The sequence below is a fragment of the Ranitomeya variabilis genome, chromosome 3 (assembly GCF_051348905.1).
Source record: "Ranitomeya variabilis isolate aRanVar5 chromosome 3, aRanVar5.hap1, whole genome shotgun sequence".
NCBI lineage: Eukaryota > Metazoa > Chordata > Amphibia > Anura > Dendrobatidae > Ranitomeya > Ranitomeya variabilis.
The window spans coordinates 385244683-385269860 of NC_135234.1; the positions used below are offsets into that span (position 1 = coordinate 385244683).

At 40.3% G+C, this 25178-nt stretch overlaps 1 protein-coding gene and 1 long non-coding RNA gene across 11 annotated transcripts in view; one reads left to right on the forward strand and one right to left on the reverse strand.

The window, feature by feature from the left end:
- Positions 1-15099, reverse strand: part of LOC143818259 (uncharacterized) — a 29001-nt gene extending 13902 nt beyond the window's left edge. Inside the window, exon 1 of the long non-coding RNA XR_013224422.1 lies at positions 15052-15099. This is a non-coding gene — a long non-coding RNA (uncharacterized LOC143818259). The remainder of the gene's footprint in view (positions 1-15051) is intronic.
- Positions 1-25178, forward strand: part of ADGRB2 (adhesion G protein-coupled receptor B2) — a 666055-nt gene that overhangs the window by 309399 nt on the left and 331478 nt on the right. For all 10 annotated transcript variants that reach the window (XM_077296045.1, XM_077296046.1, XM_077296050.1 and 7 more), the window contains exon 2: positions 16848-17586. In XM_077296045.1, the coding sequence (XP_077152160.1) occupies positions 16863-17586 (724 nt within the window). In that variant the 5' untranslated portion in view covers positions 16848-16862. The remainder of the gene's footprint in view (positions 1-16847; positions 17587-25178) is intronic.

The window sequence follows — 25178 nt, forward strand, 5'->3', positions numbered from 1 at the left end:
TGATTATTTCCTGCAGTGATCGTGTGCTGTGCATCATTCATGTGATTGCTGCAGCCAATCACTGGCCTCAGTGGTTATGTATGGTCAGTGATTGGCTGCATTGGTCACATGAATGAGGAGAGACTGTGAGGACCAAAGGATAGAAATTACTGAATATTTTTTTTTCTTTTGATGTCTGCTTTCAGTTAGTGGCTTAATTTTTTATAAACCCTTGGAAAACATTTGTAAATGTAAAATTGAGACTCATAAGTGATTGTTATTATGAAGGTCCCAAAATGTAAAATGCAATAAAACAATAATTAAAGCCTTATATTCCATATTTCTTCCTCTTAACCCCTTCACACCACAGCCAATTTCTGTTTTTGTGTTTCTGTTTTTTCCTCTCCTTCTTCCAGACCTATAACTCTTTTTTTTTCTGTCCACATTGAAATATGAGGGCTTGTGTTTTACATGACATGTTGTTCTTTTGAATGATACGATTTATCTTACAACATAGTGTACAGGAAAATGGGGAAAAAATAATCCAAATGCAGTGAAATTGTGGAAAAAGAAACAATTCTGACATTGTTTGTTGGGAATTGTTTGTATGGTGTACATTTTGTAGTAAAAATAATCATGCAATATGATTCTCCTCATCAATATGATTATGGCGATGCCTAACTGATCAGAGAGCCCTTGATACATACCACCTACTTAAAAATTGTAGTAGCTGAAGTACAACCCGTTATGGAAGCTGCATTGGCAATGGCCTTCATCGGTGGGAGAATATGACCTAGCACGCTAAACTTTAAGAATCAGCTGCCAATGTCTTTGTGCCAGATATCACAGGACACATCCAGAGATCCTGTAGATGCCTTAACAAGTCAGAGCTGTTTTTCAGCTTTTCGGGACCTTCACAATATTAGACAGATGGTTTAAATTTTACGACTGATAGATGTTATATTATTATATATTATACTATTGCTGTACCATAGGTATTAAAACAAAATAGAAAATAACACTACTTACTAGTACAATCAATACAGAAAATCTGTACTATTACGTACTGTAGATTGGTAAATACATTAATATATTGTTGCATCTATTACTGGTGTTTTGATCACTATAAGAAAACATCAAAAGCAAACCGTATATGTCATGTCAGGAAAAAGCAGATAAGGTGGGCCAAGTGATTTTATATGCAGTCAACTTCTCAGTCTTATTGACGTGCTTGTCGATGCCGTCTGAGCGCTCTTGATGTGATAGTGTCCCTCTAGCACTGTAGAATCTGATGGCTATAGACGCTACTGGAAGAAGACAGGTTATTGTACTCATTGCATGAATAAAATGTCTCGTTGCCATTCCCCTAACACCACATAATCCTCTTTCTCGTGAAGCACCACGTTTCCTTGTTTAATTCAGTCTTCGAAGCTATAAAGGAGGCCGTATTCCAGCAGGGACCATGGCTGTTCATTTTTGTTTTGTATTTTATTTATAATACTGCATGTAATTTTCCTAGAAGTCCCCAAGACGGGAAAAGACGATGCTTAAGTTGAAAGGGATCAAAGGAAAGGCAGATTCACGCCAGAGCTGACAGCTGTTACTCCAGTCTGACAGGGGAGGAGAGGAGAGAACAAGGCAATGAGATGAGAGGAGAAGATGTATGGAAAGGGCATTTGTAATGAAAGATTCGTCCAGGTGATAAATTATCTGTAGTGGTCTTGGAGTATTCATTTTCTCACCTGAGCTTGTGACAGCGATGTGCATGGAATTGATTCTCCATGCTCCAGAACACAAATAACTAAATGTCTGTTCCTCATTCTCACCCTAATCCCCCAGAGGACACAGTGGTGGAACGTTAGCATAAACAAGTGCCAGAAGAGTTTGGGCTCAGAGCCGGCACTTGCAGGGAGGACTAGTAAACTTGTTGGCACTTTGCTTTGGAAGCAGAAACAACTTCTCTTGGACCAGCTTCAAGCAGTGTTTTCACTTTGGAGGTAGCAAGAAAGTTTTTAGTAATCAACACGAATTTCTTGCGAGTGTCTCCGCTGTTAAAATTCAGAAAAGTACCAGATTTTTCTTAAGAATTCTGATCTTTTCTGCTTGACTTCCAGCTATAAATAATTACAAAGTGATCCTTGTGACAGCTTCACAATTTATTCTCCGAAATGTTGGCATAACAACAGAGGAAGCCAACATGCTGTATACACCACATTTGATGGCGAACCACATTTTCATTGATGTTTCTCTACCTTTTGGCTTGTTCTACAGCAAATAGAATGACACAGCTTGCTGATTAGAAATTATTACATACTTACATAGTTATCGTGGGTTGAAAAAAGACATATGTTCTACTAACCAAACGGGGGGTGCAATAGGAGAGGAAAGAAAGCAAGAACATTGATTCTTAGTGTACACTTTTCTTGTAGGACTTGTAATGCAGCAGTAGGACCATACACAGTGAAACGGCAGTGACCCAAGCAAGTTCAAACAAAACGTTCTTTTATTGTGTTACTTCACACAGTCAATATAGTATACAGCTTCTTCATACAGTTCATTAATAATGCATGGCTATATGATGCAGTCAATACACAGGCCGAACTTCCCTCTGTCCAATTTCCCTGGGTGACCGCACGCCGGTGACAAGTCTCTGTACTCACTCAGCGCACTGCACTCTTTATCCTCTGGAGTGCAGCCGGGTACACATAAGACAGCCCAAGACACAGGGTGTCAGTCTCTCGTTTCATTTAGCCTCTGTGTTACTCCACACAGAGAGAGCTCTGCAAACAACTGCCCTGTCTGCTTCCAAGAACACACTGACACACCTCCCCCACTACTACAGGGCTTTTTAATCAGTCACTGCTTCACCATTCTAATTACAGCCACACCTGTGTCTGTAGTATGTCCTCATTGCCTCACTACGCTTCTATGCACATTCTGCAGAGCACATACAGCGCCCCCTAGCTGTAACAGGGGTCACTGCCTCACAGACTGTGAAACTCTCTAACAAGATATGGGCTAAATTTCCCTTAATGGCAAACAATCCTTTGCAATCCCAAGTGGAAATAGGAATGGATAAATATATTTATGCATACCTTACAATACTAGGCTACTTCATCATACATTTATCACCAAAATTGGTGTAAAACCATTTGAAGTGTCGCAAAAATGTGACTTTTGACTTTTTTTCTGCTAATCCTAGTCAGCTCTATGAACTCTAAAAAAAATAGGCAAGGCTAAGCAGAAAATGAGAATGGCCAAAAAATGTATCATCCATGCCACAGAAGTGGTGTAAATTACAAAGGAAATGTACTTTAGTTTTCTGACTGGAGTACATGGCAGCTAAAAAAAATACACCAAATTCATGATAAAGAGCACATCTCTTACTGATTTTGGTACATCCTACTCCATTGCAGCCTTCATCAAGACTGATGAGTAAAATGCCAAGTTTGATGAATTGGGGCTTTTGTGTTATTTTTTTGGCCTAGGGTCACATACAGAATGATCAGCTAAAACCAAAATGTTATAGCAGTAGATTGAACCTCATTTAGCTGTAGAGAGTGCCCTCTTTTGAGGTGCCATTGAACAACTGTAATACCTTATACATTTAACTCTCTTAATCTTTTTTTATTAATTACCGTAGTTTTTTTCTGTCACTTATCAACTTATTTGCCCTTCTTTGCACATTTTGCACTTGTAAAAAGGATGTCTGAGTAAAAAAACATGCCAGCAACCTCTCTGACTATAGGATGGTAACACAATAAAGGATACCATGAGCTTGGTAGCATGAACTGTTGCGCTCTTGGGTCGTATTGCTTTTCAACATGGTAATTAATTAGAATTATTATGATTATTCTTAGGATGATGACCGCTGAAATTACTGCTCTGAGAGTCTTCTTACGGAAGGTGTTTTTTATTTTGCTAATTAATATCTCTGTGCAGTAAGGGATTTAATTACGAGCACAAAATCCGACATGCTGTATATTTATTAATATAGAACTTACTTATATTTAATGCCTCTTTAAATCATTGAGCATTTAGGAGGAAGAATTGTGTATTTTAAATCTGCTTTAGGAATTTATTTGATAGTTTGATTTGATATTTCAGAGGTTGTGTTATTCCATCAAAAGGTAAAAATCCAAGGCCTTAGAGACATGTAGGAATATAAATATAGTACATAATTAAAGTACAGTTTTTCACAGCAAGTCCTAGCATACAAATAGATGTGATCTTAGTAGAACATTTTATTCCATAACAGTCCTAAAACAGCAATTAAAGTTTTACTTCATTTTTTTAATACTTGTAAACTATTTTGAGCAAAACAATTTAACTTTGGTATAATGTGAATACATTTTCGTTTAAGATTCATGAGTTATTAAGCAAGATCACTGTTTTTGTATAATGGCGTATGGATGATTATACAAGTTTAGATTCAGTGACATTTTCATTGGTCTGTTGGTGTCTGAATTATTCCGAATGCTTCTTTGGGTTTTAAATAGATAAAATGCAGCCATAAAAGGATGCAAGCAATAAGGAAACACTGTACCATTAGGCAAGGATCAAACGAAAAAGTATACACTCAGTTGTTATACCATTATAGAAGAGAGACGGCAAAAGATTATTCTGGTCTAGCTGGTGTAAGGCAAATGCTGCGTTTTTACGGTAGACTGGTACACTCATGGTGTGTGGTGTGTGGATGCTTTGTTTCCTCAGGACTAGAGATGAGTGAATATTTAAATAATGGTTTTGGCTCACGATAGTCGGCTTTGCAATAGTCAGCGATTTAATCTCAAAATATTCACCAATTATAGCTGAACGCCATTAGAGTCAATGGGAGGCAAAATCAAACGTATACATAACACAAGTGCCAGTGTTTTGCACGCTGTGTGACAGCATGGGAAACAACGGTGCAGCGGTTCTGATTGGCGGTAACGTTACCGCTGGTAGATCATTACCGCCGTCAGAGCCCTGCGGAGTCACGCTGTCAGATGTCGGCGTGACCCCGCAGAGATACTGTGACATGCAGTAAAAAAAGCTTACCTTGGGTTAGCAGGTGCCAGCTGATGAGAGACTACTCCTCCCATCAGCCTACAGTATGTCTACTGTCACAGATAACAGTGACAGCTAGTGAAGTTTGATGGTAGAAGTAGTCTCTCATCAGCCGGCGCTTGTGCACAAACGTAAAAAAATCTTACCGCCATCAGATTGTTGCAGAGTCACGCTGTCACATGTCAGCATGACCCCACAGAGATACTGTGACCCACATCGGTGACCCGCAGTAAAAAGCTTACTGAAGATCAGCAGGCGCCTGCTGATAAGATCAGAGACTACTCCTCCAATCAGGCTATGTCTACTGTCACTGATAACAGCATTAGTATGTAGGATTAGTAATGGATAGGTGTTTTATATTATTATTATTTATTTATATAGCACTAGTGATGAGCGAGTATACTCGTTGCTCAGGTTTTCCCGAGCATGCTCGGGTGACCTCCGAGTATTTGTTATTTCTCGGAGATATAGTTTTCATCGCCTCAGTTGCATGATTTACAGCTTCGAGATAAGCTGAATACCTGTGGGAATTCCCTAACAAACAGGCATTCCTCACATGTATTCAGCGTATCTGGAAGTCGTAAATCATGCAACTGAGGTGACGAAAACTATATCTCCGAGCAATAACAAATACTCAGAGGTCACCCGAGCGTGCTCGGGAAAACCTGAGCAACGAGTATACTGGCTCATCACTATATAGCACCATTGATTCCATGGTGCTGTAAATAAGAAGGGGTTGCATTCAAATTCAAATATCACTTACAGTAGACATACTAAGAAAAGTAGACTGGTACAGAGAGAAGAGGACCCTGCCCTTGCAGGCTTACATTCTACTGGATGATGGGAAAGGAGACAGTAGGTCAGGGGTTGCAGAGGCTCCGGTGGTGTTGACACCTCTCCATTAGTAATCTGTGAGCTTGATGTCACTTGACAATACAAAGGTGACATCAACTCCACAAATATGAACCCCACTTGCCACAGCTACAAGGCAACTGGGAAGAACTGGGCAGAGTGTGGTGCCTTTTTGGGTAGCTGTGGGCTGCTATTTTTAGGCTGGGGGAATCAATATCCATGGCCCCTTACCAGTCTGAGAATACCAGCCCCCAGCAGTCTGCTTTAGCAAGGCTGGTTGTAAAAAAAACCATTTTTTTAAATTATTTATTTATATAATCAAAAAAAATACGGCATGGGGACTCCTCTATTCTTGATAACCAGCCTGACAGCTGAGGATTGAAGCCCCCAGCTGTGAGTTTTGCCTGACTGGTAAAAAAATAGAGGGGAACCCATGCTGCCTTTTTTTTCATGTATTTATTTATAGCACTTGCGGCGGGTGAGGAATACTCCCATCAGCTGCTTCTGCTCTCACCATTATTAGCGGCCGCAGGTGTAGGCTGATGTGAGTAATACTGTAGTCTCAAAAGCTGCCGCCTGTGGTCATTGTTCTCCCCTGCTCGTGATGATTATTTAAAACATAAAAGGTATCGAGGTAGGAAAATTGTAGTGCAATATGTTTACAATTATACATATATAGAGGGAAAAGTTGTGTTTTAAGGATTATACCTATTACTAGGATATACTGTCTTTCTCTGACTGGGAAGAGTCTAACATATCTAATACCTTCTGATGCTAAAACTGAGGAGAACATCGATATACCCCTATGGGACACTTTTCCCTTCGTAGCGATGCTTCTGGCCTTGTGCCATGCAGGGAAATACTACGCTGCTTCAGTCACCAAATGAATAGTTATGTGATGTAGTTCCCTACACAGCATGGAGTCAGCAGCACCACCATGCAGAGACAAAATTTTGATGGAGTTGTAAGAGTGTGAAAAGAGAACTAACACCTTTCTGTAGACATTATAGTCTGGTATGTGTCATATCATATTGTATTTTCTGTATGTTGATGTTTGATGTAATTGTTCAGTGTGTGATTATTGCCCCTGTATGCACGTGTGTTGGGAAAGTGAATGCAAGAGTGTAGATGCAGAGTACAGAGAAGTTAACAGGTCATCTCTGCAGATAACAGAAGTTTTAGGAGTAAATATAGAGTTACTGCCAGGATGGAGAAAGTCAGCAATTAATAGTGAAATGAAGACAATGAAGACAATCATTGGGAGTGTGACAAGCAAGGCCACACAATGGGTATGAGTGCTAGGAGGAGATATTAACAGTAGTGAATAAAGTGACAGTCTACATCCTAATATGGCTAAAACATCCTGGAACTTGGGAAGTGAAGCAGTCAGAAGGAGAGCTCAACTTCAGTGGTTACAACTGTGGCTTGTGGGTACCCCTTAGATAGCACAATCAAAGTTAGGCTGAAGAGGCAACGTGTAGACCGAAGCTGAGAGTCTTCGTGAAGAAATACTGAACTGCCAGGCTGGCGCATGTGGACTGTTGTCAGAGATGGACAGATGGAAAGAAAAAGTTGAATATATTTTCATAAAATGGACTGAATCCTTCCATGCTATTTCTTTACAACTAGGGTTCCTGTGTGACCTGAAAATAGACAGCCCCAGCGGGAAGTATCTGAAGGGAATAACATCACACACACCCAGTGGAATCCATGTCACTGGTGCCTAGAGTCACAACAGAACAACTTGAGTCATCGGATCCTTACAGAGTCAAGAACTAAATTAGCATGTGCAATGGGGGTTTTTATTTGTCTGTCAATTCATTTCGAAGCAAAATTGCTTCTTCATCGGGACAAACCATAAAAGTCGACTTCTGTGGTTTGTCCTGATGAAGAAGCAGGTGTGCTTTGAAATTCATTAACAGACAAGTACAAAAACACATTTATACCTTCACGGTTTTTTTTCACTGCATTTTTTAATTTTGGCAGCGCAGGTTTATCTCCACTTTCTCCAGTTGCACATGCTAATTTAGTTCTTGACTCTGTAAGGACCACATCAGTCAAGTATCTCTGTGGATCTGCAGCAGCCAGTTTCTCCGGTGATTACAGGGGTTGTGCCTTTCACAAACTTTGAAGGCGAGCATATTCTCTGCTTTACTTTCCCAGATAAGACCCTATTGCGCTCATTATCTTTCCAGTTTTCATCATAATCGAAGAACTATGTTTGAGCTTTCTGCCCTATATTCTTAGGGGTCTGTGGAGAATTGTGGGGGTTCAGGTAATTGAACGTTGGATATATCATCATTTTTTGTGAAAATGAATTAAATTAGAAGAAAGGGTAGACAAGAGAAAAAAGGTTTGCTAATGTTGGATGCAAGGCCCTATACTTGTCAGTTACTAGGCAATCCTTCAATTGTCATGATCTGATTATGTGGAGAATAGAAGGAGTCTTTAAAACTTATTTTGTCCATCCATGTTATTGCCTCTTCTTGAATATATATTGCTTTTTGCTTTTACATTTTTTATCTCTCAAATCTCTCTAAGGAGCAGTGGATGTCAGAAATTAAGATTTCCATTTCACTATATTTTTTACAATTGTAATAATTGGAGTGTTGCATTAAAATATATTTTAAGATGGTTAATCAGTTCACCTCATGTGACTACAGTTATAAAAAGTAGGCTGAATGAATTTGCACACAGGTATAATAAGTCTAAGTATCTAACATCCCATTACTTGTCCCTGAGCCTGCTCACATTTAGAGGCCTCTAAGCCTCTGATTGTAGAGGAAAATGTTGATTAAGATAAACACCATAAGTAATAGTAAACTAGATATCATATCTAGTACATTCAGAAAAAGCTTTAATATGTGTGTCATACCTTCCACTCCTCACATTTTTTGCAATATTATCCTGCAATATGGGTCACAGTGTGGGTGGGATTTATGTATATTTACATGCAAGTGGACATTCGGGCTGTTTTGGGGGCATTCACTGGTAGATCTGGGTTGGACTTAAAATATCCTACAAATAGAGATGCAGTTGCTGATTCACTTTATGGAAAAATATTGCACCATTTATGGGTCACGAGGTGAGATTTTGCATGGTGCCCCAGATTGATGTCGATTGACAGTCATTTTATATTTCTTCCATTTTCTTACTATTGCACCAACAGTTGTCTCTTTCTCACCCAGCATCTTACGTATGGTTTTGTAGCCCATTCCAGCTTTGTGCAGGTCTATGATTTAGTACCTATAGAAAAACTGACTGAACAGCCATCCAGTCTGAACTGGTGCATAACCAAAAAGTCTTACATAGCAAAAAGATAAGTGTTCACACTAGGCAGACAGGTTAGTTACCCATCCGTTTTGAGATTACCTTGACGTTTGGTGGATGGGCTCACAATTTTTCTCCAAATCTTGTGCTAAGAATCTCATGTGTTTTTTCATAAATTTCACAAGCCATTATGCTGTTCACATTTCATGTATTGCACATTTCCTTGCCTTAGCACAATAAAATTGAGTGCAGCCATTTTCTATTTGCTATGATTTAGTACCTGACATCCTTTAAAGCTCTTTGGTCTTGCCCATGTTGTAGAGCAGGGGTGGGGAATCTTTTTTCTGCCAATGGCCATTTGGATATTTATACCTTCCTTCGGGGCTGTACAAACTCCGCGCACAAAGTACATCCTGACTCTAGCACTGGTTTCAGGACGTAATCTTTCATTGCATTCCCTTCAGTGTTCAGTAGTGAACACTGTGTGTGCTAATAGAGCAAGAAGAAATTAAAGAGCTTGTGGCAATCAAAATGCTCCTCCTTGCCCAAGAATGTGGTCCCTGAGAATCTGCTCGGGGCCCTGATGAAAGCTCATTGAGGGCCGTAAATGGCCCTGGGGCCTGAGGTTCCCCACCCTGTTGTAGAAGTCAGAGTCTAACTGTTTGAGTCTGTGGATAGGAGTCTTTTATAAAGGTGACTATGTAAGACCGCTGTCTTTAATGCAGGTAATGAGTTGATTAGGAGCATCTAACTGGTCTGTAAGAGCAAGAACTATTAATGGTTGGTAGGGGATCAAATACTTCTTTCTCACTGCAAAATGCAAATAAATTTATATAATTTATACAATGTGATTTTCTGGATTTTATTTTTTATATTCTATCTCTCAATATTAACCCCTTTCTGACCTCGGACGGGATAGTACGTCCGAGGTCAGATCCCCCGCTTTGATGCAGGGCTCCAGCGGTGAGCCCGCATCAAAGCCGGGACATGTCAGCTGTTGTGAACAGCTGACATGTGCCCGCAATAGCGGCGGGTGAAATCACGATTCACCCGCCGCTATTAACTAGTTAAATGCCACTGTCAAACGCTGACAGCAGCATTTAACCGGCGCATCCGGCCGGAAATTAGCGCATCACCGACCCCGTCACATGATCGGGGGTCAGCGATGCATCAGAAGGGTAACCATAGAGGTCCTTGCGATCTCTATGGTTACTGATCCCGGCTAGCTGTGAGTGCCACCCTGTGGTCAGCGCTCATAGCAAGCCTGTTATTAAGCTACATAGCAGCGATCTGATGATTGCTGCTATGTAGCAGAGCCGATCGAGTTATGCCAGCTTCTAGCCTCCCATGTAGGCTATTGAAGCATGGCAAAAGTAAAAAAAAAAGATGAAAAAAGTGAAAAAAATTAAAAAATATATAAAAGTTTAAATCACCCCCCTTTCGCCCCATTCAAAATAAATCAATAAAAAAAATCAAACCTACACATATTTGGTATCACCGCGTTCAGAGTTGCCCGATCTATCAATAAAAAAAGGATTAACCTGATCGCTGAATAATAAACAAAAGAAAAAGGGGTAGCAAGCAAGCAAAAGGGATCACCAAGACAATGATTTTACCAAAAAATATATATCAATTTTATTAAACCACAATGCTGAAACACTACATACCAAAGTTAAAAACATTTAAAATTTGCAAAGACATAGCAAAAAATAGATATAGCCTAGACCAGTAATATGATCAAGCCACAGTGCCACCCGCCAGGCTACCTAAGGAACCGTGATGAAAAGATCCCTAAGTGGCTACAAATGACCACACTGTAGAGTAACCTATACTACCTGGCAAGGTATAACAGGCTTCCAAGGTAGCATCCCCATGGATCAATCAGGGCAATAGAAGGTGGTAAGTAAAGCAGATGGATAAATAAATAAAGCAGGTGGATCGCTGAATGGCGTAGCGAGAAAAAAATTTTAAACACCAGAATTACGTTTTTCTGGTCGCCGCGACATTGCATTACAATGCAATAAGGGGCGATCAAAAGAACGCATCTGCACCAAAATGGTATCATTAAAAACGCCAGCTCGGCACGCAAAAAATAAGCCCTCAATTGACCCCAGATCATGAAAAATGGAGACGCTTCGGGTATCGGAAAATGGCGCAATTTTTTTTTTTAGGAAAGTTTGGAATTTTTTTTCACCACTTAGATAAAAGAGAACCTAGACATGTTAGGTGTTTATGAACTCGTAATAGTATAATTTAGAAAATGTTCAGCACAGCCTAGAACAGGAGGTGCATAGATATAGGTTCCCAAACCTTAATACGTGAAAAATTTACAACTAGCACACTCCAACAGCTGTGATGCAAGAGGGGTAATTTAATATACATACAGTAGTCACAAATGTTTCAATCTGCAAAGGACCTTCATCAGTGTGCTAAATATAGCGAGAGTACTTCGCACGCCTCTCTCTCTCCCACTGGCTGGACTGACCTGCCGCACAACACTGCTCTCAGTATATCCTTTAGTTAACCCATTGTATTCTCAGACTTGATGCAAATTAAATAATCCTTACTGGGGTTCTACCACCATATATACCACTCTCGCTATATTTAGCACACTGATGAAGGTCCTTTGCAGACTGAAACGTTTGTGACTACTGTATGTATATTAAATTACCCCTCTTGCTTCACAGCTGTTGGAGTGTGCTAGTTGTAAATTTTTTATGAACTCGTAATGACCTGGAGAATCATAATGGCAGGTCAGTTTTAGCATTTAGTGAACCTAGTAAAAAAGCCAAACAAAAAACAAGTGTGGGATTGCACGTTTTTTGCAATTTCACCGCACTTGGAATTTTTTTCCCGTTTTCTAGTACACGATATGCTAAAATTAATGTTGTCGTTCAAAAGTACAACTTGTTTTGCACAAAAATAAGCCCTCACATGGCCATATTGAGGGAAAAATAAAGTTATGGCTCTGGGAAGGAGGGGAGTGAAAAACGAACATGGAAAAATGGAAAATCCCAAGGTCATGAAGGGGATAAAAAATTAACCTACCCTTAAAATTATAGACATGTCTTTGTCAGTGGGCAAACTTACAAAATCAGCAAGGGATCAAATACTTATTTCCCCCACTTTATCTTTGACACCTGGGAAAAAAATGTAGTAAATCATTTTACAGCCTGGATATTGTCCTGTTCCAGGAAAACCCTGCTTATTTTGTGCTCCCGTTTTGTTTCTGGGCAGCATTCTGATGCCCTTTCCAGATGTTCCACTTCTCATAGATTTTAATGGCTTTGTATGAAATCAGTGAAGCAGATCGAATTCTAAAGATGCCACTAAGCATGTACGAGAACTGTTTGTTGACATCTATGGAAGTTTTTTTTTCTTAAAGCTGCATTCACACATAGCAGTCATGCTTCAGCTTTAAGCCCTGTTTTACTGTGGTCTTTCCACTTTTCCACCTAGCCTTGCAAAGAAACCACTGCTTCACTGGCAAAATCGCAGGGCCATTACAATCTCTGCTTCCTTGCAAGTTTGAGTAATAATGAACAGAAACAGTAGAAAGTCGGCAGCAGCACAAATGGAACCTGTCATGCCCAAAAAATTTTATTAACCAGCAGATACAGGTGTAAATCTGCATATTCAAGTTATTAAGGCGCTTGACTGCAGTACTGAAAGTATGGCACCTGGGAAAAAATAACCATTATTTTTCCTGGGACCTGCCGGCTTTCAGTCATGCAGGCACTCTTAGGGAATTACAGTCACTGCTCACAGCACTGAGAGCGGTGACTATAACCACACTTCCCAATGACTGATAGCTGGCACTGCACTGATGCGCTGCTGAATGAGCTGTCAGTGCTGGCACTCTCAGTGCTATATAATTGCTCTGGGCATGCCTTCATGACTGAAAGCCGCCTGGTGCTGCACTTTCAGTACTGGGGTCAGGCACTTTCATAACGTTATCAACCTGCAAATTGACAGGTTCCCCTTAAAGCAGCAAAATGTCCTCTAAAGAGGGTCTTTATTACAGTCATTATACTGTAGTTTTTAGGATTACCCCATTTTAATTGTTTTTGACTTTTTAAACAAAGTTTAAAATTAGACAATTATTTCAGGAAATTTTGTGCAACATCCGCATTACCCATAAGAACATGTAAAGATCAGTCTTGGTAACACTACCTTTAGTAGTTATAATACATTATCTACAAGAGTAACTCTTACATTTCTTTTCTTGGCTAAAATGCTGTAATTTAGACATCTCAATAGATTTTTGTTCCTTAACTGCTAATTTTGAATCCAAGAGAAATGAGAAAATAGTTGTTTTTATCATCTGAAAACGGTTTCAAAGTAACGGGAAGGATTTAAAAAAAACACGTGAAAGCTGTTATCCCTCAATGAAGGAGACTTGTAACTGTGGTGAATATTCCCAGGAGTGACCAGCGGCTTACTGCAGTGACAACTTATTAAGTAATTCACAAAACATCCAAGAAAGTGTATGACTCTCGAGCTTCTGCTTTCACGTCAGGCACCATTATAGAAGAGAGATGGCAAAAGATCATTCTGGTCTGGCTGGTGCAAAGCAAATGCAGTGTTTCACAGTAGACTGGTTGACCCATGGTGTGTGGATGCTTTGTTTCCTCAAAACCTCGACAATATGATATTATTAAGGAAACCTCACATTTTATAAGCTTATTTGGCTGGAGAGTTGAAGAATATTGGGGTAATGCAGCAAGACAATGATTTAAATCTCCAAAAATTTCTGATGTAACACAATATAAAACAAAACATATCAGCGGAATACGAAAATCCTACAAAACATGATAATCATAAAAAAGATTTTATTAATACAAAAAATAGAAACCAATCAATAAATAACAAATAACATAACCAATACAGTGAGGAGATATGGAGGAGACATGAAGGTATGCTGGTTCAGGCAGGAGAAGCTAACTGCATCCTGAGTAAGCTGCCCCTAAATGGCCAGAGTAACTCAATATCACCCAAATGGCAGAAGTTTCCAGCAAAGTGGATGGGTGCCAATCGCAGTACCCCTGCAGATCACTCCCAATTATATTGGTCATTTTGCATGCTTACCCATATGTGCACGGATGGCTACCCCACCTGGCGCCAGCAGCACCTTGATGCGCGTTTCGCGGTCCAGCTTTCTCAAAAGGGGTTGAAGAATATTGGGGTAATGCAGCAAGACAATGATTTAAAACTCCAAAAAGTTCTGATGTAACACAATATAGACTAGAACTGGCAAAACCATCCACGATCTCTGAATTATCTTCTGTCCTATAGATAACTTACTATAGGGGATAACTTTCTATTTTAGGATTAACCGTTTAAAAGGCAAAAGTTCAGCACAATTACTATATAGCAAACATGGCAATATATGCAGAACTTCAATGCAGTATAGATATGTTCACACGTTGCATTTTTTCCATGGCTAAACGCAGCGGTTGCCTTATTCAGCAAAGTGAATGAGATATCTGAAATCTCATGCACACGATGCTTATTTTTCCCTTTCAGTTTTGGAGCAAAATCTGCAGCATGTCAATTCTTTCATTGAATGGGGAAAAACCCAGCAAAAAACTGTATTTTACAAAGAGATTTTCCTGCCAACTCTCCAGAATTTTCATAATTGTTTTCACTGACAAATACATAAATAAATTATATTTTGCCATGTTAAACACGGACAGTACATGGGTGGCACAGAGACAAATTTTTCATTGAATCATAGATTTGCATTTGCCTTTTTCATCCATGCTTCCAGAAAAAAACGACATGTCTAGGTGAGTTTTGCCTGGATACACGGTTCATGAAAAAGCATGGACATGTGAACAACAGCATAGACTATAGATTATAATAGGTTCTATCAGTGAAGAAAATGGATGCAACACTTACAGTATGTGCAACATGGACGTCTGAATGAGTCCTTAGGAGGAGTGTAGAGTAAGTGGCACCCTCTATGGTATGTCACCTAATAGACACAAAACGATAACAAAGATAAGAAAAAATCTTTCAGTAACTCTCCCTAATAAAGGTGAAAAGAAATTTTGGAATTAATAATTTTCATGTACACACTTCTCAGCAAGTGACATGCGGCTGCAATGGTTAACTTATCTCCTCTCACTCAATCCAGCTCTCAACCTCTGTTTTAGGCTATAAAGTGAGCGTGAATCACACCCCGATCCACTCAGCACACCATAATTTCTTAAGACACTGCCACCACTCGTCAAACACATATGTTACAGTCAGGCAACCAAAAAGTCACACACTCTCTGAAGGTCTGCAGATTCTATTAGAGCATACATGGGTCAAACTTATTAAAGATTTAAAGCTCTAACATAAAAATGTGCAGTGCTTACAATAAATATATAAAAAAAATACAAATAAAACGACATACCAATATGCAAAATAGTTATAAAATAAATAGGGAGAAATAACTAAACGTTTCCATCTGCAGTTATCTGTTTCCTTGAGGGAAGGAGAAGTGGATTATGGAGCTCATAAGCCCTTAGTCAACTCTCACATGTGAACCCTTTCTCTTAGTGCCACTAAGCTTTTTACAGTCCTAACCATAGGCTCAGGATAAGCCGGATTGGCCCTTTTAAAAGATGCTGTTTGTGAATAGACAACAAGCTAAGCTGTGGCTTTTTGAATGTTCTGTGGCTTCCTATACTGACAATAGGAAATATTCTACATGCCAGCTGCTAGCTCTGTGTAGCTGCAATGTTACACCGATATCATGCTTCTAGGAGACCCCACTGTGATTCCAATTTACTGCAATAAGAGCAGTCAGATGTTAATATATGAATGTAGCCTTACCCAGTTGTTCTACTGACATTATATTCTACCTTACAATTATATATTTCCTTCACAATAATTATGTGGTGTATTAAGCTTGACCTCTATTATTCTGATATATTTATGTTATTCTACTAGTATTCTATGTGTACATTATATATGTATGAGGCGGTATTGGCCTTGAATATTTCTAGCAGAAAAAAGTAAATCTGTTGCTATGGAAACAGGTACTAACTTTGACAAGTGCACGTGCTAAGTTGTAGCAGAAAAGGTTCTGTCACTTTGAAATTGTGATTAAGAAGAGTTACGCATGTCAGGTGAAGATTGGAACTTCAGCAAAACTTTCGCAAGGCGTCTTGTTTGTGCAGGATAATGCGTCCGCCTATAAGTCTCCTATTGCCCTGCAAGCACTCAGTAAAATGGGCCTTGTAATTGTTGATCATCCACCCTATTCTCCTGATTTGGTCCCATCTGATTATTGTCTCTTTCAGAAACTCAAAAAATCATCATGAGGATAAAAATTTACTACAAATAAGATGGTAATTGATGCTGTATTGATCGATGCATTAAATGTAAATTAAACAGTATTACTTAGAAAACATGTATTATTTTCTTTCGTTAGGCCATCTGTACATCAGCACCCCTTTGTAGATCTCAGTTATAGGCAATGTGAACTTATTGCGCATGATATTTGGGATATCTGGTGGGGAATTTGCTTTGGAGTCCATGAGCCTAAAGGTGTAACTCCAGCTTGTTACAGAAAACTCAAGTTAATAATGAATGACATGTTAACTTCTGAATCTATTGTTATCTATTGTGAATATTTAGAATACTTATATTGTTTGAACTGTGTGAATGTAATATCTCTAAACTTATGTCTGTCTTTTTTTTAGGGCCCATGTCATAGGATGAACACTGCTTGTCCCCTCTTACTATCTGTGATATCGTCTCTTGTCTTGTGCTCTTGGGGGTCTAACCCCACACCGAGCACATGCTCGGCTTTGGCCTCTGGAGTTCTCTACGGAGCCTTTTCTCTTAAGGACCTATTTCCTGTTTTCTCCCCTGGCTGCTCCTGGACCCTGGAAAACCCAGACCCAACAAAATACACACTGCACCTGAAGTTCACACACGAGGAGCAAGTGTGCTCTCATTTATCCCCCATGGTGCAACCTTTGGATCATTATCTTCCCAACCACACTTGTAACCACCCTGAGGAAGGAGCAGAAGAAGCTCATGAACTTTGCATCCCTGGATCACCATTTACATTCTCTCACTTTGATAAAAACTTTCTGCGGATCTGCTTGTCTGAACAACCCCTATCCATTCAGTTACTCCCAGACTCTATCTTGAGTTTCCGTTTTGTAGAGGTTCTCTTAGTAAACCATGATAACTCTAGCCAGTTTGCCTGTGGTGTACTGTGCCGATGGTTCGAGGAGTGCTTGCGAGCTCGAGACTGGGGTGTACGTTGTGGATTGACACAGACCGGTTGCACTTGTCCTGAAACTGCAGCCCGTGGACAAAACGACACAGCCTCCAATTCTATTGTTCCTGCAGGACATAATACAGACTGCTGCGTTACACAACTACTTCCTGGAAGCAACAACGAGGCATATCCCCGTCCAATACCTTATGGTATGTCAATTTAAGTTTATTTGTAATGCATGAAATAATATTGTGAGCAATTCAGTGTTAATGTACATTATTTCGTAAGTCTATAGTAAATATAACTGTAAAAGGAAGCTATAGCTTTTGCCATATTGACTATTACTAACTGAGCCAACCTGGAGGGTTTTTAACAACTGAAAGGATGTCTCATGGACTTCTATGTAGAAGTAAATGCTGAATAATTAAACTTTTAGCCCATTGTCACAGACAATACTGGGTCCATGACTGTGATAACATGAACAAGTGAATTATCAGTTCAATCAAGTCATCATATTCTAGCCATGACTGCATCCGTGTGCAGCTCTGCACTCTAGTCTACATTGTATGAGCTATGTGTGGCATTAAAGGGAACCTGTCATCAGTATATTGGACCCTTAGCATGTGTGTAAAGGCCCTTTAATGCTGATTACATCCATACAGTGCTTGTTATATTTTGTTTGAATATTGTACAGAAAGCTGCTTTGAAGTTTTAATTACATGTGCAGGGATGCAATACTCATGAAAACAGGAGAACACGGAGCATATGGTAAAGGTTTATATAAACATGATCTTTATTGATATAAACATTAAAAGCAAGCATCAGTAATACAGTAGGTGCACGTAATTCCAATCAATAACAAAAGGGAAAGTACCACCCCTCTGTAATCCCCATATTAAACAGTTGCTGCACAAAGGGAATAAAAAGAGACCCCATGTGCTAAATAATTGAAACAAGGTAAGCTAATCCGTAAACAATGTGTCCAGTAATCCAGTCAAATAGACTAGACTCAAGTAAGGGTACTGTCACACAGTGCCATTTTCATCGCTACGACGGTACGATTCGTGACGTTCTAGCGATATCCATACGATATCGCTGTGTCTGACACGCAGCAGTGATCAGGGACCCTGCTGAGAATCGTACGTCGTAGCAGATCGTATGGAACTTTCTTTCGTCGCTTGATCACCCGCTGACATCGCTGGATCGTTGTGTGTGACAGCGATCCAGCGATGTGTTCGCTTGTAACCAGGGTAAACATCGGGTAACTAAGCGCAGGGCCGCGCTTAGTAACCCGATGTTTACCCTGGTTACCAGCGTAAACGTAAAAAAAACAAACAGTACATACTCACATTCCGGTGTCTGTCCTCCGGCGTCTCAGCTTCTCTGCACTGTGAGCGCCTGCCAGCCGGAAAGCGAGCACAGCGGTGACGTCTGACGTCACCGCTGCGCTTTCCGGCTATGGCGCTGACACAGTGGAGAGAAGCAGAACGCCGGGGGACAGACACCGGAATGTAAGTATGTACTGTTTGTTTTTTTTTACGTTTACGCTGGTAACCAGGGTAAACATTGGGTTACTAAGCGCGGCCCTGCGCTTAGTAACCCGATGTTTACCCTGGTTACCCGGGGACTTCAGCATCGCTCCAGCGCCGTGATTGCAACGTGTGACCGCAGTCTACGGCGCTGGAGCGATAATCATACGACGCTGCGACGTCACGAATCGTGCCGTCGTAGCGATCAAAATTGCACTGTGTGACAGTACCCTCACAGTAGTAAATAATCCCTACAACCACAACATGTGTGAAGGGTCAACTTACCAATACAGGGGGGAGACAGAGGAGGAGAATCCCGCCGAAAAAATGACCCCGACGCGCGTTTCGTGGCACTGCCATGCCACTTCCTCAAGGGGATGCAATACTGTATTTTTTAGGTCTCCTGCATCTCTCACTATTTCCCACCCACTGCCCGCCTCTGGTTTTTAAATGAGATGTCACTCTTCTCTCAGTGACCTGCCTCCCTTGCCGAGCTTCTGAGCAGACATCATCAGGGGCGTAAATAGAAATCACCATAGCAAAAGTTCTATTTGGGTCCCCCATACCTCTAAAAAAATATACGGTATATATTATCATAGCAAGAAAGTGGGTCACAAGGACCCAAAAGAAACGACCTATAAGTCCATATAAAGCAATATATATAAATTACCTTTATTAATTATTAAAATTAGAAAATACACCAAAAATGCATAACATTACAGAGAACAGGTGAGGTACAGTGCCGCATGGTGTGCACAGACATCGCATAGGCGTGTAGGCATACTAGGGGCGCACGGAGCCAGGGACAAACAACACCCGCATTAATCAATAAGCCAACAAAGGGCTAGTACTCCCCATAAATACCAAGAGTGTGTGCAAATAGCAAACATATATATACTGCCTATTATAGTTAGAGACATAGAACACATCTTGTGTATAATAAGGGATCATGCGAATATATATGTTATCTTGAGAGGCATTGTCCCAAAGGTTTTAGTAGAAATCTAAGATATCAATTACCTCTTAGTAAGATAACTGGTGTGATGTTCCCGGGCTCCGTGCGCCCTCCCCGACGCGCGTTTCGGTTGTCACACCTTCTTCAGGGGGCATACTGAGCTATGTGTGGCATTAAAGGGAACCTGTCATCAGTATATTGGACCCTTAGCATGTGTGTAAAGGCCCTTTAATGTTGATTACATCCATACAGTGCTTGTTATATTTTGTTTGAATATTGTACAGAAAGCTGCTTTGAAGTTTTAATTACATGTGCAGGGATGCAATACTGTATTGTTTAGGTCTCCTGCATCTCTCACTATTTCCCACCCGCTGCCCGCCTCTGGTCTTTAAATGAGATGTCACTCTTCTTTCAGTGACCTGCCTCCCTTGCCGAGCTTCTAAGCAGACATCATCAGGGGCATAAATAGAAATATGTGAAAAGGTATATACATAATAGAAACAAGTACAATAATCTTAAGTAATACACCTCATGACTGGTACAGGAGGAGAGATTACTCTTTTATCTTGGGTCTCTGGGTAATGGGGAGCCAGTTAAGGGATTGACAGAGGTGGGAGGCCGGGGAATAGCAGGTGTGTTAATGGATTATTCAGGCAGCAGAGTTTAGAATTCATTGGAGGGGTACGAGAGTGTTAGAGAGGAGGCCACAGAGCAGGAGGTTGCAGTAGTCAAGGCGGGAGGTGATTAGTGCATGGACTAGGGTTTTTGCAGATTCTCTGTTGAGGAATGAACGGATCTGGGAAATATTTTTGAGTTGAAGTCGGCAGGAAGTGGAAAGGGCTTGGTTATGTGGTTTGATGGAGAGATCAAGGATTACCCCAAGGCAGCGAGCTTGTGGGTCTGGGGAAAAAGAGCAGCCGTTTACTTTAATAGAGTTTTAGAAATCTAGCGGAGAGGAAGGATGAAATAGCGGACAGACATTGAGAGATTTTGGTTAGTAGCGAGGTGATACCTGGTCAAGAGAGGTAAATCTGTATATTTATTTGCATTTTTCACTTTCACTGAGATGGAGATAAATATACCATATGTATATGTATATATATATATACATATATATATATATATATATATATATATATATATATATATATATCCGTTAGGAATCGGTTCCGCAGTCATACTTGCAGTTATGTGAACATAAATCCATTACAAATCGGTCCTGTTGGTCCCAGCGCAGCCATACTTGCAATCAAGTGACAACTAGGGTCAGTTATGTCAGTGAATAGAATACTGCAGACGTGGCTTCGGCTCTAGTTGGCACATGACAGCAAGCTTCAAAGCGCATCCTCTTTGGTTACATGATTACTGCTGGAACTGGCAAAGCCCGACCATATATACATTATATTACATTATATGTCTGGTATGTGTATCATCTGGTATCTGCTCTATTCATTGTCTATGGAACTGTTGGAAATAGCTGAGCGCAAAGTGCTCAGAAGCTCTATAGATAATGGAGAGAGCAGAGCCAGAGCATGCACAACTCTGCTCTATTCAGGACGAGACTGCAGAGCCCTGTTCTCAGGATCTCTGGGGGGCCCAAAGTTTAAATCCCCAGTGACCAGCAAGTTATCCACAATCCGATGGATCGAGGCTAACTTTATTATTTGGTGAATAACCATTTAAAGAGCCTGGTTGATTCTCCTATTCTTTACATTTACAGAATCATACATGAACCAAAAACAAATATGTTCACACGTACATACATACATACATACACATATACCATACATACAAACACATACACACATATACATACACATATACTGTACATACACACAAACACACTCATATGATACACATATATTGTGCATACGTTCACAGGCACACATATACATACATTTATATCGTACATGTGGTACATACCCACACAGATACACATATACCATACATACACACACATATACATACACATATACCGTACATACATACATGCACACATTTACATACACATATACCGTACATACATACAGACATACACATAGATACACACACATAAACCATACATGTACATATACATATACTGTACATATATACACACATTTACATACACATATACCGTACATACATACAGACATACACATAGATACACACACGTAAACCATACATGTACATATACATATACTGTACATATATACACACATTTACATACACATATACTGTACATACATACAGACATACACATAGATACACACACGTATACCATACATGCACACACATACTGTACATATATATACACACATTTACCTACACATATACTGTGCACACATGCACACACATAAATACACACATATACAAACACACGTAGATATACATGAACACAAACACCGATACATAAAAACATACACAATCACACATACATACGGGCTGCAGAACCCACTGTGGGGGATGGGGACACATTAGAGAGGACTAATTTCAGCTCCCTATTGCAGTGCTGTCCCATGCAGTGAGCCTGACTTCTTCTCTGCAAGGAAATGCTGCTGGGAATTGAACAGTGGAGGGAGAAGAAGACCCACTGTAAGTCCTGCTCTTCCCCCACTATTGTCCCCAGTGTGCTGTGCGGCCTGGGCTTCCTGACTGCAGATGAATATTCACCATTGGAAAGTGCCATGCAGCAGCCAGTGAGCGCTCTCACCAGTCTGGTGGGGAAAGCATTCATTGGCCAGCAGCCTCTCTCCCTGCCTGACACTCCCCCTTTTTCAATTCCTGCACTCTGCGCACCGCTCTCTCCCCGGCTCTGGGTATCAGAAAGATTATGGGTGAGAGTGAGAAGGGCCCATTGCTGCTTGACATCAGGCCCCTCTCACTCCCGCCCGTTATCTTGACTGAGTGGTTCCATAGCAGCGGCATGGTCATGCAGCTATGGGCAGTACGCCACTGGCTGTTGTTATAGCCCAGGGTTGTCTTATCAGAGGGGGTAGTGCATGCTCAGAAAGCTCCTTATGATGTTGCAGGAGCCAGACTATCGTTCTGTGCAGGCACCATCCACTCTGATAAGACGGCTCTAGGTGTAGAAGGTCACTGAGAGATGAGTGACCTGTCAGTAAAATACCGGAAGTTGGCGATGGGCGGGGAATATGGAGAGAGGCAGGAGAAGTGGAGATACAATGTCCTCCCCCTGTGCTTGCAATTAAAATTTCAAGGCTAGATTTCTCTACAATTTTTTAAACAAATTTCTACCAGTAATATATGGCTTTAATACGCACTAAATGGCCTTTACACATGCCTTTAGTTTGGGGTCTAGTAGCCTGGTGACAGTTTCCCTTTAAAACTTACATTGCGTTGTAGGTTAGTTAATGCTAAGGCATCAGCTTCAATATGTTGGCAGTTCCTGAAGCAGAAGACAGCCATAGACGAGTGGTGATGTATACCAGCCACGTTCAATGCTTCCTGGCCTCCTTTACCAAAGAGTTCCTCCTACACTCAGACTGATGGCAGCATTCACTGTCTAAGAACTTCCAGAAGTGTAAAGAATGAGGTATTTCTCATAGGCCTAGATGTGGATTGTGTGAGCCAGTTAGTCCACAAACCCTGGACAATTTGGCATTCACCAGAAACGACACATTGCCAATCCATAGCACTGTGTGTACATTTCTGTGTTCATAAAGACGGTATTTCATATTATAGATCATTTTTTTGTGGAAATTAATTTTGAAGTGTACTTTTGACATACATTTAACTGGTAAACGCATACTTTTTATGAACTCAATTGGAAATTGTAGTTGACTGTATTTTTCAATTCAACTGAACATAAGAAAACTCATATACTATATGCAACCACACACATCACGTGGTGAATTACGGAGCAGATTAATAAAGCCACACGCACAGCAGGTAGGATGATATTTCTGGTATCCTTTGTAACTGTTTGTACAAGATAATGGGCTCTGTAATTCTGTTGTACGGACAGATTGTGATATTAAATTATGAATACAGATACAGAAGCTAAATGAAAGAAGATGAATGTTCGTAGTTTTCTGCTTTTGCGGTAGAGACGGGAATTATAATTATAGTCAAACATCAAAGCTGCTGTTGTTGCTCCAAGATAAAATGTCATATCTTTCAATGATCATCATGTCAGGAGGCTTTTGTGACCATATTAATATTACTTTTTCTCATATTTTGGATGCATATGATTTTGTTAATATTCCTTATCTGTGACTACCAAATGTGTTCTTCTGGCTTTCAAGTTCACCAACCTCATATCTATCCTCTGCATACTATAGAAATGATATTGCTGTCCTTTGTATTTCATGTTTACAGGTTAATTGTTAAGTCGTGTAAATCTACAAGTAGTGAACAGTCTGGAGGTGAAGTGTGAAGGTCTCAAATGTCCAGCAGATATTATACAGCTTTCGGCCTATAATCTTCTTCCCTCCTTCGATACTAATGCTGCCTTTGTTCGACTCCCACCTATTAATCACACCTAGCTGGTTTTTCCATTTCACCTAACGCATATGAGCCTCTACGTCACAAGTATTTTAATGTCTGCATGTGTGTTTTCGAAAGCCAAGTAGTCACCTGAATACATTGCTAGCCCAGTTTATGGAATAATGGGTAGACCAGAAATCATCACTACTAGCTAGATAGTAAAGCTGGCGCAAATCAATTTAAAGAACCTGGTCCAGGGGTCACATCAGTAATGTGTAGCCATCAAACAGGACCCCTATGAAATTCCTTCTACCTGACGGCATTCCCAGCTCCTCTTTTGACTAGCTGGCCTAACCATTTGTCATTGCTGTGGAGTGATGCATATGACGTCATGCCGGGCGATGTGGCTGCTGGACCTGGAAATTAATTTGCATCTCTAGTAGACAGTTATTTGTGATTCATTCATACTATTAATCTAGACTTTATGACTGGTTCTAGATATTTACTGTAGGCCCTGATTCATCATTGTCTTTGCATTTGCTTTTTTGTCTAGCTTTGTGCCTTTTGCGCCATTTTTCATTAATTTTCACCGAATTCATCATTCTATTTTTGCCTTTTTTTAAGTCTATTTTTTATGTGCTGGTCTTTTTTCTTTCTTTCTTATTTTCTGTGGGGGGAGTCAAGCAATTCCAGATGGTTTATCCTGATTAGTGATGAGTGAATATACTCGTTACTCGAGATTTCTCGAGCATGCTGGGGGGTCCTCCGAGTATTTTTTAGTGCTCAGAGATTTAGTTTTTCTTGCCGCAGCTGAATGATTTACATCTGTTAGCCAGCTTGACTACATGTGGGGATTCCCTAGCAACCAGGCAACCCCCACATGTACTTA